At 37.0% G+C, this 13,221-nt stretch overlaps 1 protein-coding gene across 1 annotated transcript in view; it reads right to left on the bottom strand.

Annotated features, from left to right (window-relative positions):
* FAT4 (FAT atypical cadherin 4) overlaps nt 1-13,221 on the bottom strand; it is a 165,236-nt gene that overhangs the window by 16,408 nt on the left and 135,607 nt on the right. The window contains exons 8-9 of the mRNA XM_049631149.1: nt 10,804-11,054; nt 4,475-8,824 (exon numbers count right to left, since the gene is read on the bottom strand). Coding sequence (XP_049487106.1) covers nt 4,475-8,824; nt 10,804-11,054 — 4,601 coding nt within the window. The remainder of the gene's footprint in view (nt 1-4,474; nt 8,825-10,803; nt 11,055-13,221) is intronic.

Here is a 13,221-nt window from a genome sequence, read left to right as displayed (position 1 = left end):
TTTTCATTTTTATACTTATACCTCTAGAGGACGTTCACACAAAATCCTTGTTCAGCTAACACTTAATCACCCCCTGTAGGATTCTTAGGATAAAGTCTCTTGGTTTGTGTCAGTGCATAAGCCACTCACTCTTTCAATCTTCAGCACAGTTTCTAACTTCATATGAAATATGCAGTGGTTGTGTGTGTATGTGTGTGTGTGTGTGTGTGTGTGTGAGAGAGAGAGAGAGAGAGAGAGAGAGAGAGATGGGGAAATATCTGAGGATTATTTTAAACATAAAGTTTAAGAAAATCTCACAGTTTCAATTTGTAATGCCACAGACTTTAAAAACCGTTAAAGGGGGGGGGGTGCCTGGGTGGCTCAGTTGGTTAAGCATCCTACTTTGGCTCAGGTCATGATCTCACGGTTCGCGAGTTCAAGCCCCACGTCGGGCTCTGTGCAGACAGCTGGGGGCCTGGAGCCTGCTTCAGATTTTGTGTCTCCCTATCTCTCTGCTCCTCCCCTGCTCACACTCTGTCTCTCTCTCAAAAATAAATAAATATTAAAAAAAGTTAAAACCATTAAAGAAATACAGATTAAATTACAAAAACAGTAAACAGAGTAAAAAATATGGGTGATTGGAAATAGTTCTCATGATCTGATATTGAATGTACACAGGCTTTGGAGAAAGCTTTACTAAAGCATTAGTACTTAATTAATATTAACAAAACTAAAGCTGACTGCAATAAATATTTTTAAAAATTCATTCTATGAGGTACACATATGCTTAAGTATCAATCTTGTCTTATGGCTGATTAGCTCTTTAAGATGTTTTGATGCATTTACTCCATCTTCCTTAAGTCAGGTTAGCTGGTAAAGACTACCTGGAAGGAATAACTGAAAATGATCTTTCAGGCATTACCTTTACAAAGAATTAAACAGATACAGACATTTGAACAATATATTCTTCATTTAGTGTATGGAATAACAATTTGTCACTATGTTTCCTATAAAACAAAACAAAACTAAAACTATCAGACTTGAATGATCTGCTAGTTTTACTGGATGGACTGTGCATGTAGAATTTAAAACAATGAATTACATGAATTCAAAAAATAAAAGATCCATATTAATCATTCGACTTTGTTTTTTTACATCATTCTTGATCAGTTGGATTATCTCCAAGTATGCAAATGAAGACTAAAATGAGCTACGAAGAGGGACAGTATGTAAAATTACATAGTAATTGCAAACTATTTTTGTAACTTCAAATAACTTTCCTTACAGACAGAGGTTATGATCTAATCTTTGGAAGCTTTGGCTCTAGAGTCACCTGAGTGTAGGCTAAGTTTTCTACAACATAAAATAGAAGTAATAATCTTTCTATGCCAGATATTATCTCTTGACACTCAGCATCATTCCTATCCTTCTGAAGTACAGGGCCTGGGAGTCACAAAACTCTCTTTTCTAGACTCCTGTCCAGCAGGGCTCAGGTTTAGATTCTGCCAGGGGATGAGTTGAATGATATCTGAAGAGTGAAAGCAAAGCAGGGGATGTTTTGGGACTCTTTGCAGACTGCAGGTAGACACGATGATCAGTTGTGGTTTCCTGCAGTACCTGCAACGTTCTTATTGCTGAAGTTAGTGGTGAATTTTCCTGACCTTCATTCTTAGGCAGTTTAACGATATTGTAAGCCATTTCCAAGTACTAAGTACCTTCCTACCTAGAAGTCTGGAAGTAATTTCAGTTCTTGACCAATCTCATTCCAATACACTATCTCATATGCTTTTTGTGAGGATCCAGTAGAAAAACGTACAAAAAGTTCTCAAAAGATATCATGGACTTGCCATAATACTCTATAGCAAATACAAACAAATGTGTGATGAAGAATCACATATAGAAATCACATATAAGAAAAAAATATAAAAATTGTATACATATAAAAAAGTATGTGATGAAGAATCACATACATAAAAAAAAATAGAAAGGAGTCAAGTTTATAGTCAAGACTCATTTAGACCATCTTCTGTGCCATGCAAGAGGCAAGTTATTTAATCTCTTTTAACCTATCTGAGACCCAATATCCCAATATTTTTTGCCCTTAAAATAAGAATAATAATAGTGATAATACAGTTTCATTGAATTTTGAGAACTAAATGAATAACTAAGTGAATAATAATGTCTATGATGCAAAGACTTTAAGAAGTGCTTTTTTTTTTTTAAGTTTATTTATCTATATTGAGAGAGTAAGAGAGAGCACAAGCTGGGAAGGGACAGAGAGGGAGAGACAGAATCCCAACCAGGCTCTGTGCTATCAGCGGAGAGCCCAATGCAGGGCTTGAACTCATGAACTGAGAGATCATGACCTGAGCCAAGATCAAGAGTGGGATGGTTAATCAACTGAACCACCCAAGCTCCCCTAAAGCAGTGCTTTAAATAGCCACCTAATAAATGATATGCATATTTAATAATGAAAAGAAAGGCATTCCTAAAAGTTTCAACTACTACATTTAGAAAAGTAGTCAATGTACGTTTAAATCTAATGTAATGAAGAAAGAAAGAATTAATGTTAAAGAATTAGTTCTATGCCCAATCATGAAGCAACATTTATGCTGCAATCAGCATATGGTGCTTTTGCTCATACCCACGGTACTTTCCCTGTTTCCTATCTACTACCAAATGCCTTCACACATTTTTCATTTTAGGACTAAGTATAAACTCATTTTAAATCTAAATGTGAATGAGCATATTATACTAAAATGGACAAAAATAATCCTTATTGTTGAATTTTCAACAGAGGAAGTAATTTTTGGGGTTGGAGTAGGAAAGATTGAGGAAGATTTTCTAGAAATTCTGAACTGATAACTTAGATGGAGCCAAATTACTCACAATGCTAAGAATACAACTGTAGTAGGATTCACAACTTGTGCATTGAGGCTTCTGTCTTTTTAGAAATTCTGTGCTGCCCCTCTATAACACCACTACTAATACAACTAATTTACATTACTAGTTATTGAATGCTGGACACTCTGGTGGACGTTTTACAAGCATTATCTTTATTCATTACCACAAGCCTGAAAGATAAGTAAATATGATTAATCTCATTTTGCAGATGGAGAAATTGAAGGTCAGCAAGGTTAAATGACTTTCCAAAAGCTATAGTTAAATCAAATACTATCAAATTCCTGATTCTTTTCATTATACATTATCGTTGCACCTTTTCTTCATCTATACTTCAAGGATATTATTTTGTTAATAGACAAAGCTTGTATGTTAAACCTTGACTCATTCACACTTGCTTTATGTCACTATCAAGCAATTCAATTCTTCAAATATAAAACCATTAGTATATACATGACGGGCACCTATTTGAAAATACAATATGTAAATGTATTTTCTTATAAAAACTTCTTTTGAAATATTATTCTGCAAGATATTTACCAAATTAAAAAAAAAAAAACAAAAAACAATGTCCTGGTTTTATCTATTTTGCTGGTACTTTAAATTGTGTTTATAAACCCTGCAAAGCAACCCAATGTAATATATATGGACTAACAATGTATAGTGTGCAAATGACAGCAGAGAATTTTTCTCTCCTCAGACTTATTAAAAGCATAATATTTACACACATTGAAGGTGCACCAACCACTGATCAGTTAGTAGATAGATGATAGATGATAGCTAGCTAGCTAGCTAGACAATTAGAGACAGAAACTTATAGAGATATATGTATATTTGTACATCATACCCTGTTAAAATGCCAAAGACTAGTGAAACATATTTGCTGCTGTATGTTTTATTATGCTTCTAAAATGTCAAGGTAGATTGTGGTTCAGTTCTGTTGTGATTTTCCAGAGAAGTCAGGTATTATGCCTTCTACCTGACTAGTAGAAATACATGGCATTTTAATTTCAATCTTAACACATTGCTCTTGCTGCCCTCAAATATGGATCTAATTTCAGTAATAATGACAATGATTTTAAAAGATCATAAAAATGATGAAGATACACCAAAAAAAAAAGATGACAATAAAATAAAAGAATCAACAACCATTGTTGACATATTTAGGACATCAAATGGTCCAGGCCTTATGCCTTAGACTTGAGAACACTCTTATTTGAAGACATTATATGGTTTTTGCTCTTGTACAAGACATTTAGCAGATTGAGAGCTTAAACTCTGGAAATAACTGTGTAGGCTTACCACCTGACTCTATGACAAATCTGGGTCATCTCAGAAAACTGACTTACCTTCTCTCTCCTTCAGCTTCGCTATCTGTATAAACTGGAAAATATTTATCCCAACCTCATGGGTCTCTTGTGAAAAGTAAGTAAAATAAATACAGGTAAAGTCCTTAGAACAGTGTAGGCCAATAGTAAGTACTTAAAGCATTTGCTATGATTATGGAAAACCATTTAAAAGTGACAAAACACACTGCTTTCTACTATACTTGACATGACTAAAGCCTTAGTGAAAAAGCCAAACATTGTCATACCTGTGTATCCAGTTTTGCAAACACAGTTGAAGCTTCCTGGAACATTTTGGCAGACAGCACCGTTCTTGCAGGGACCAGGCAGGCACTCATTGACATCTCTCTCACAGGCCCTGCCAGTGAAGCCATCTGGGCAGCTGCAGGAAAATCCTCCCACTAAATTGTGACAGGTCCCACCATTGTGGCAAGGGGATGGAAGGCATTCATCTATATCTATTTCACACCAGCTACCAGCATAACCTGGCAGACACTTGCATAAGAAAGGCTGCAGAGGTTCATTTGCCACAATGATGACTGGGAGACTCTCGTGGCTCTTTAATACAGAGCTCACAGCCAGTCTTCTTATACAGCTCCCTCCATTCTGACATGGGCCGTGAACACATGAGTCATGATCCACAGATTCTACCTTTACTCCACTCTGCCGGAGAAGGATCTCTTTGATGCTTTCAAAGAAGGTGGCTACACCACTGGGATTCACATACTGATTATTGTTTCGTTTCACAGCTGCTAAAAGAAATGTTCTATTGTTCTCCTCGTATGCACCATAAAGTTGCACAGCAGTCCCTAAGCCTGTCAGTTGGGAACTGGCAATGCGTAGAAAATGAAGGTAGTGGTTAGTCAAGAAGTCCTTTACTGTTGGAATGCTGAGACGCAGTAGGATGCTGTTATCCACAGTAGCATTAGAAAATCCAGCAAAGAAAACTCGGATATTGCTCGTGACTGTGCTGTGAACTCCATCATTGCTAAGGACAGTGAGATCAAACGTGCCGTCTGTTGACCTTGGCTGTGAATTCAGATCACAAGTACCCCTCGGAATACTGAACAGGCTTGTAACTCCTGAAGTAAGGGAGCAGTGGAAGGTATCTAACACATCCGGATCCTGCGGCTTCACAGAGCCTAATATCCCACCAGGAAATAAATTGCCATAATAATTAACAAATATCTCCACAGTCCGAGACTGTGAAGGATTGTCATTTTGGTCTATAACTGTGATATGCACGGTTCCTGTGGAAGACATTTGAGGAACACCAGAATCCCTAGTAATCACAGACAGGTAGAAGTCTGCAATCTGTTCTCTGTCAATCTCTCTGGTTGTGCTCAGAACTCCAGCAGTGTTCAGACTAAAATAATTGGTGGCAGGACCTGTGCTCAGCAAGTAATAGGTAAAAGGGCCTTGATTTGGAGGGAGATCAGGATCAGTGGACTGAAGGGTCATCACCAGAGTTCCTGGGCGTTTGTTTTCCATAACTTCACCTTCACTGATGGTCAACATAGGTCCATTATCATTTATATCTTCTAGGGTCACTAACAGGGAGGCACTTCCTGTAGCGGAGGGGGTCCCTGAATCAATAGCCAACACCGTGAGATTATAGACAGGTAGGGTTTCTCTGTCTAATTCTGCTGTGACAGTGATCTGTCCCGTCTGTGGATTAATGGAAAAGGCACCATTTTCGTTCCCTGATCCAATGAAGTAAGAAAACCTGCTCCAGCTGGGGACAGAGTCTGAGTCAAAGGCACTGACAAATGTCACATGGGTTCCAGTTGGGACCCCTTCACTGATCTGAACACTGTAGATGTTTAAACTAAAAATGGGTGGGTCATTGGCATCAAGTACAGTGACGTTTACAGTGACCTCGTCTATATCGGCACCTCTAATGCTGCCAGAATTCTTGGCCAGTACCTTCAAAGATACCCTCTCTTCTTTTTCCCTATCGAGAAGGCCAGAAACATAAATCTGCCCAGTCTTCTTATTGATCTGGAAACCCTTCTTCCTACTGTTACCAAAAATCAAATAGTGTACCTCCCCATCGGTGCCCAAATCACGGTCGCTGGCAAACACTTCTCCAACAATTGTGCCTTTGGGAGCTGCTTCTGAGATTTCAAAATAGTAAAGTTTGGAAACAAAGCGAGGCACGTACTCATTTGTGCCTTTTAATTGTATATTAACAGTGGCAAAACTGCACCTTTCTTCATCAGGGACATTGAAGGCTTTCACAGTAAGATGGTAGCTCTGCTTGGTTTCAAAATCCAGGAAGCCCTGAGTGGTGATGACTCCTGTGTTAGGATCAATGACAAAGAGGTCACTGTCAGATGACTGGACGGTGTATGCAATCACAGCATTGGTTCCCGAATCAGCGTCTGTAGCATTTAGGTGGATGACTGTTGTTCCACTTGGGGCATTTTCCAAAACAGTAGGGAAATATTCATCAGGGAAGAATACTGGAGAATTGTCATTCACATCGATCACATTTACAGTCACGCTGCAGTAACCAGTTCTTGCAACCCATCCTCCATCTGTTGCAGTAATAGTCATCTCATGTTTCTGGCATAGCTCATAATCAAGAGCTTTGGCTAGTGTTAATATACCTGTGGAGGAATTGATTGCAAAAATGCCTTCTTCGTTCCCTGAAGAAATACTGTACCTAATTAAGCCATTCATCGCTGCATCTCTGTCTCTTGCAGAAACGGTTCTGACAATGGCCCCGATACTATGGCTTTCAGGGATGGTTGCACTCATGTGACTTTGAGAGAATTCGGGCGTATGGTAGTTTTCCTCAGTGACAATTATTTGAACAGTTGCTTGGGATGAAAGCGGAGGGTTTCCTTTATCTCTTGCGGTGACAGTAATCACAAAGTTTTGATTTAAGTCAGAGATCAGGGAAGATGCTACTGAAATCCACCCTGTACTGTTGTCCAACTTGAATTTTCCGAAATGATTTTCATTAGAAATCAGATACTCCACTTCAGAATTCAGTCCAAAATCTCTATCATCTACTGCTGTAACTTTGATTAACTTCGTACCGACTTTAACATTTTTGGTGACCGGAGTAAAATATTTACCTTTAAGAAACTGTGGTGCATTGTCGTTACTGTCCACTGTGTTGATGGTAACTGTTGTCTCACTGAGTAATGAAGGATTACCTCGATCTGAAGATGTCACTATAAAACTGTGTCTGTTGATGTTCACATTACTGGTGCCACTGACATTTTGGTATTTTAAGACCTGTTTATTGAAAATCTCTCCTGTGGTGGCGTTAATCCTGAAATACTCTGACTGAGATTTTATAAAATAAAAAACTTGCCCATTTGATCCCTCATCAGGATCTGTTGCAGATACCTGAGTCACTTTGGAGCCAATTTCACTAAGTTCAGGACAATCTAAATAGTAAGAGGGTCTGCTAAATCTTGGAGCATTGTCATTGACATCTGTCACAAATATCGTGACATCTGTACTCACAGTCCACCCAGAATCATGTGCGGAAACTCGGATTCTGTAACGGTCCGTATCTTCTCTATTTAAAGGTCTGCTAATTACAATATCCCCTGTGCTGGGATTAATTGTAAATGGAAGACTTGTGTCCGTTATAGAATATCTACTGATTGCATTTACACCAATGTCTTCATCAGAAGTTGTGACACGTGTAACTGTGTATCCTAAAGGGGAATTTTCAGGAACATAGGCACTAAATATTTGAGAGAACCTTGGGGCATTGTCATTTTCATCTAAAATGTTAATGATGACTTTTACTGAGGTACTCTGAGAAGGGGAGCCTTTGTCCGAGGACTTTATGGTGAGCACATACTGCGATATTTTTTCCCTGTCTAACGACCGAATGCTTCCAATTTCGCCAGTGGCGTGATTAATAGTGAAACTATGTTCTTTGTTGCCATTAACAATTTCATAATCTAACTGTCCATTGGGTCCACTATCCTTATCCATTGCTGAAACAGTAAGAATTTTTCGAGGGGAGAGGTTTTCCAATATTTCAGATACAAAAGGATCTTCCTTAAAAACTGGGGAGTTATCATTGACATCTAATACTGTTAAGTCAAGTTTCTCATAAGAGGATAGAGGAGGGAAGCCTCCATCTCTGGCCTCTATCCATATAACATATTTTTGTATCTTTTCAAAATCTAGAGGTTGACTAATGGACACTTGCCCTGTTAACTGATCGATTTGGAATGTACTGCCGAGATTCCCACTTGCAATATAATAGGACAAAGGTTCTCCTCTCAAGGAGGACCCAGTAATGGTAGTGACAAGAGTGCCGACTGGCTGGTTTTCAGGGAACATGAAAGTCTGTTCCTTGGCTCTGACTTTAGGGAAATCTGCCTTGTTCACAAACCTAACAGTCACTGTGGTAGAATCTGTCTTTGGAAATGAGCCACCGTCTTTTACATGTACAGAAAATGTCACTTCTGAAGCCCCATTTAGTGGTCCAGCTGCCATAATAGCTCCCCTCAGTGGGTCAATGTGAAATTTTTCAGAGTTTCTGCCCGAAAGAGAATAATGCAGCTCAGAATTGGGTCCAATATCAGCATCTGTGACTGTAACCGCAAAGACGAAGGAACCTATAAAAGATGGAGCGTACAGTTATAATCACATGGAACCCAAACAAAACATTTGATAGTGGATTAATGTATACAAAGTATTATATTGCTCCCTAATATAACTTAATTTTCTCATGATTACTGGGAAGAACAGTAACTCCTATATTATCTCTGAAGTTCCCAAGTCAAATCTACTTAATGGTAGTCTTTAGGGGCTGACCTGCCATTTTCTAACTAAAACCCATATGGTCTACTAGATTTAATACTTTTCAGTATGCCTTTGAGAAAAGCACAGTGAAGAGCAATGGCTAATCATTCAGAATTATAGTTCCTAGGAGAAAAATTGTACATAAGACAACTTTCAACAAACATGATACTATGTGAGTTCTGCTAAGAGCTACGTTTCTGCCCAATGAAAAAAGATAATTGCTCTCTTAGGTCTTAAAGTATCTTTGAATTACCATACATGTAATCAAGTCAACAATATTTTTAATACATTTTTTAAAATTACTGTGATTCTTTAATTCACCATTTTTTGGCAAAATTCTTTTATCTGTGATCTATTATCACATGGAGACAAAATATATATACATATATGAATACATATATTCACAAATCAATTAGAACAATTATAAAGTAGTATAAAATAAGAACTGAGGAAGAATGGAGTCAATTCGGATTCCAAAAGTTAGTGCTTGGGATGAATGCCAATGAAACACATTGTAGCAGAAATACGCAGGAAAACTGCCATAAGGACATGTTTTTGATGTACTCATTCAAAAAACCTTTTCCAAACCTGTATTCATACCCTACAGTAAAGTTTGTGACAAAAGCGAAAAGTCTTTTATTAAGGCCAGTGATTCTTATTAATTATAATAAGTCTAATGAGGAAAAGATGCTTAAGCATTACATACTCCCTTTTATAGGGGATGCTATATTGCATCACCACACACTGTATGTAATTAGAATCATGCCTGCCGGCATCATTTCAGCTACAGGCCTTCATCAGGGATATATGACTTTGATATTGACATTTCCTTTTGATAAAAGATTGGCACAGAAATTTATGCATTTTATACTTTGAATTGGTATCAATCTGACATTCTCAAGTGAATATGAGATCAAACATCACTGAGAGAAGAGATCCTGGATCCATTTGCTTTTCCTTCTAATTAAAAGTACTTTAAAGCAAAGCAGATCAAATTAATTTGGGCCTGTATTTGTATATTTTCCTGTTTGGAAACACATCTCAAAGATTACAAATGGCAGATTATTTGTGCAGTTCTTTAGAGAGCTTGCCATTTTTTACAAACAAGCAAATGAAACCAAAGTAAATTTAAATGAAGGAAGATAAATGCATATAGTGTCATATGAAAGTGGTCACTAATGTCTTCATAAACTTACTAACAGAAAATCTTCATCCGTCAAAACTGGAATAAAATATTAATAATAATAATTCATTAGAATTATTCACTCATTAAATATTTTTGAAAACCTACCTATGAAGGATTAAAATAAAATCTTTATTTTCTACCCACAAATATAGTTGAATGCTTTCTGCCTCTCAGATGTTTCAGGAAATTGCATATGGCAAAAAGAAAGGAAGAAAGAAAGAAAGAGAGAAAGAAAGAAAAAGAAACAACGTCTCTCCTCTCAGGGAATTTACAAACAAATTACATCTCTGGGCAGAACCCTTCTTGACTATGAAGTGACTATTTTAATCATTTGAAAATATTCAAATTATATTAAGAAACAGTACCAGGAAAGATGTAGCAACTATAAAATCTTAAACACAATCGGTCTAAAATAAAAAAAAAAAATCATTTATGAAGATTCAACATTCCTTCAGTTTCGTTAGTCAAAACAAGTTGAATTTAGAGGATCTATGAAGCTAAGCTGTATCAGAAATATTCATATAAAAGTAACAAAAATATATTTATAGAAAACGTCCAATGTATAGATTGCATTTATCCATGACACCTCAGAGTTGGCTTGATTACCTGGAGGAGTAGGAGACGGGATGTGTGTGACATATGGGTGATGTTGAAATCTTGGTGGGTTGTCATTGACATCAGTCACAGTGACAAGCACACTGGCAGAACTGGAAAGAGGCTCCGGGGATCCAGCATCACTGGAGACCACAACTAAAGTGTAATTCTCTTTTGTTTCCCTGTCTAGCAATGCACTTGTGATGATTTGTCCTGTGGATGGGTTGATGGTGAACTGAGAGTTTCCACCAATGATTCTATAACTAAAGAGAACAGAGATGGGCATATTTTTTCTGGTGTTCATATTGTAGAATCTATTCACTACGATTTAGAAACTGAGGCAGAAATGTAAAAACAAATCATTAGAAGTACAATCACACAACAATTAAAGAATATGGCTAGAAGATAAATATTTCAAATTTTATGTATCACATTGACAATCTTTACTGTGAGATGTCCAGTGAGCTCAAGCAGGTCCTCACAAGATCTCTGGATTTTTTGGATCATGCAAGTCCCCAAAATATACCCAGAAGACTATTGTGTTATAAATAAGTGACCCTGAAGGCATAAATCAGGGCCTCGCTCTAATATTGCGGTTAATGGCCAGGATCACAAATGGACATCTGTTAAATGAATCTAAAAATTACTTTTCTGCTGGGTACCATAATAAACCAGGGAAGATAAGTTGAAGATCTTATTTTTTAAAGACAAAACACTGTATTTGACATCCACCGCCTACCCAGAACAGCTAAAGAACTGATTATTTATACAGAGACATTCCTGCTTACTAATTCTCTCATTTGTCATTCCTCATATGGCTATGTTTTTCTTTCTTGTTGTCAGGAGAGGTATGACATTTTCATGGATATTCTGATGCTAACCAGATTGGTTAATAGGCAGGAGTTTCCTCTGAGAACACCTTCTCTCTTCTTTATGAAGAGAAAGCTATCTGTATATTCCTCAGAGATCAACTAGAAAAGAAGTAGCTAAGCTTGAAAGTTCAGAAACTGGCTATGGTCCATTGTTTTTAGAGTTGGAGGGTGGCAAGGAAATGGATGTCTTTAAAAGTCTTCTCCTTTAGACTAACAAAGAAATGGCCTTGTTAGAATTAACTGCATGTTTCTATAGTTTGGTTTGTGCCCATGAAAACAAAGCAACAGCAAGTATATCTAACAGTAGAAAAAGGTCTACGTTGCAGTAAGTGGAATGGGCATTCCTCCTATTAAGCTCACAGTTTAAAACTAACATTCAGCAATTTTATCCTTTTTAGAGAAATAATGAACTACTCAGGAGCTGATATTTTTAAAAAGTAGAAGTCCTATCAAATGATAACAAAATAGAAAAAAAAAAAAGGTACAGGGGGCGTTTGGCTGAGAAATGACTTCAGTATTTACAAAGTACTTGATATCACTCAGACTTTCAATACATTTTGGCATACTCACATGCCAGGATCAGCAGTAAATGAGAATAGCATTTCCTGGACCAGAAGTGACTCTTTATAAAGTATAATTACTGCCTTTATACAGTAGATATCTATTCCCTTTATCAAAATAAAAATATCACAGGTTTGTAAATGAATTCTTAAAGTTATAAAATCAGGACTTATGAAATAATCAAATTATTTTACCCTTTCAATAAATTCTGTAAGAACCTGAATTATGAGAATTGTGTCATCTTATTCTGAGAAACCTTGTGTCTATCAGTAGATGTAGAAACTATCAAACAGGGAAAAAGAGCAATTCGTAACTCATAGCACCACAAACTTTTTTACAGCTTTATGACAGCAAAGTTCAGGGATTGATTAAATATTACCTCAATTATTCACAAATACAAATAAAGTTAAAATGATGAAAAATGCATGCAAATTTAGATTTGGATATTTGTCTATGACAAGACTGTGATGTATTAGGAAGAGCAACATGTTGAAAAGCAAATGATGTGAGTTCTGAAGTAGGCTCTAGGCTCTGAGCTATTTGTTAGCACAGAGCACGACGCGGGACTCGAACTCACAAACCACGATTCCATGACCTGAGCTGAAGTCGAATGCTCAACCGACTGAGCCACCCAGGAGCCTCTCTATTTAAAAGTAATTAATATCTTTACTATTTTTAAACATTAAAAAATAAACTGTCACACTAGTATGTGATTTTTTTTCTAGACTTTACCTAATTCTGAAGTGTATCAAAAGTCTATTTAAATTTTTTAATGTTTATTTATTTTTGAGAGAGAGAGAAAGAGACAGAGATTAGGAGGGGCAGAGAAGAGAGGGGACACAGAATCCAAAGCAGGCTCCAGGCTCTGATCTGTCAGCACAGGGCTCGATGCGTGACCTGTGAGATCATGACCCGAGTTGAAGTTGGATGTTTAACTTACTGAGCCACCCAGGAGCCCTCCAAAAAGTCTATTTTACATATGAAGTATTCTGAAAAT

Source organism: Panthera uncia, chromosome B1 (assembly GCF_023721935.1).
Source record: "Panthera uncia isolate 11264 chromosome B1, Puncia_PCG_1.0, whole genome shotgun sequence".
NCBI classification, from domain to species: domain Eukaryota; kingdom Metazoa; phylum Chordata; class Mammalia; order Carnivora; family Felidae; genus Panthera; species Panthera uncia.
This window is presented reverse-complemented; position numbering and strand designations above follow the sequence as displayed.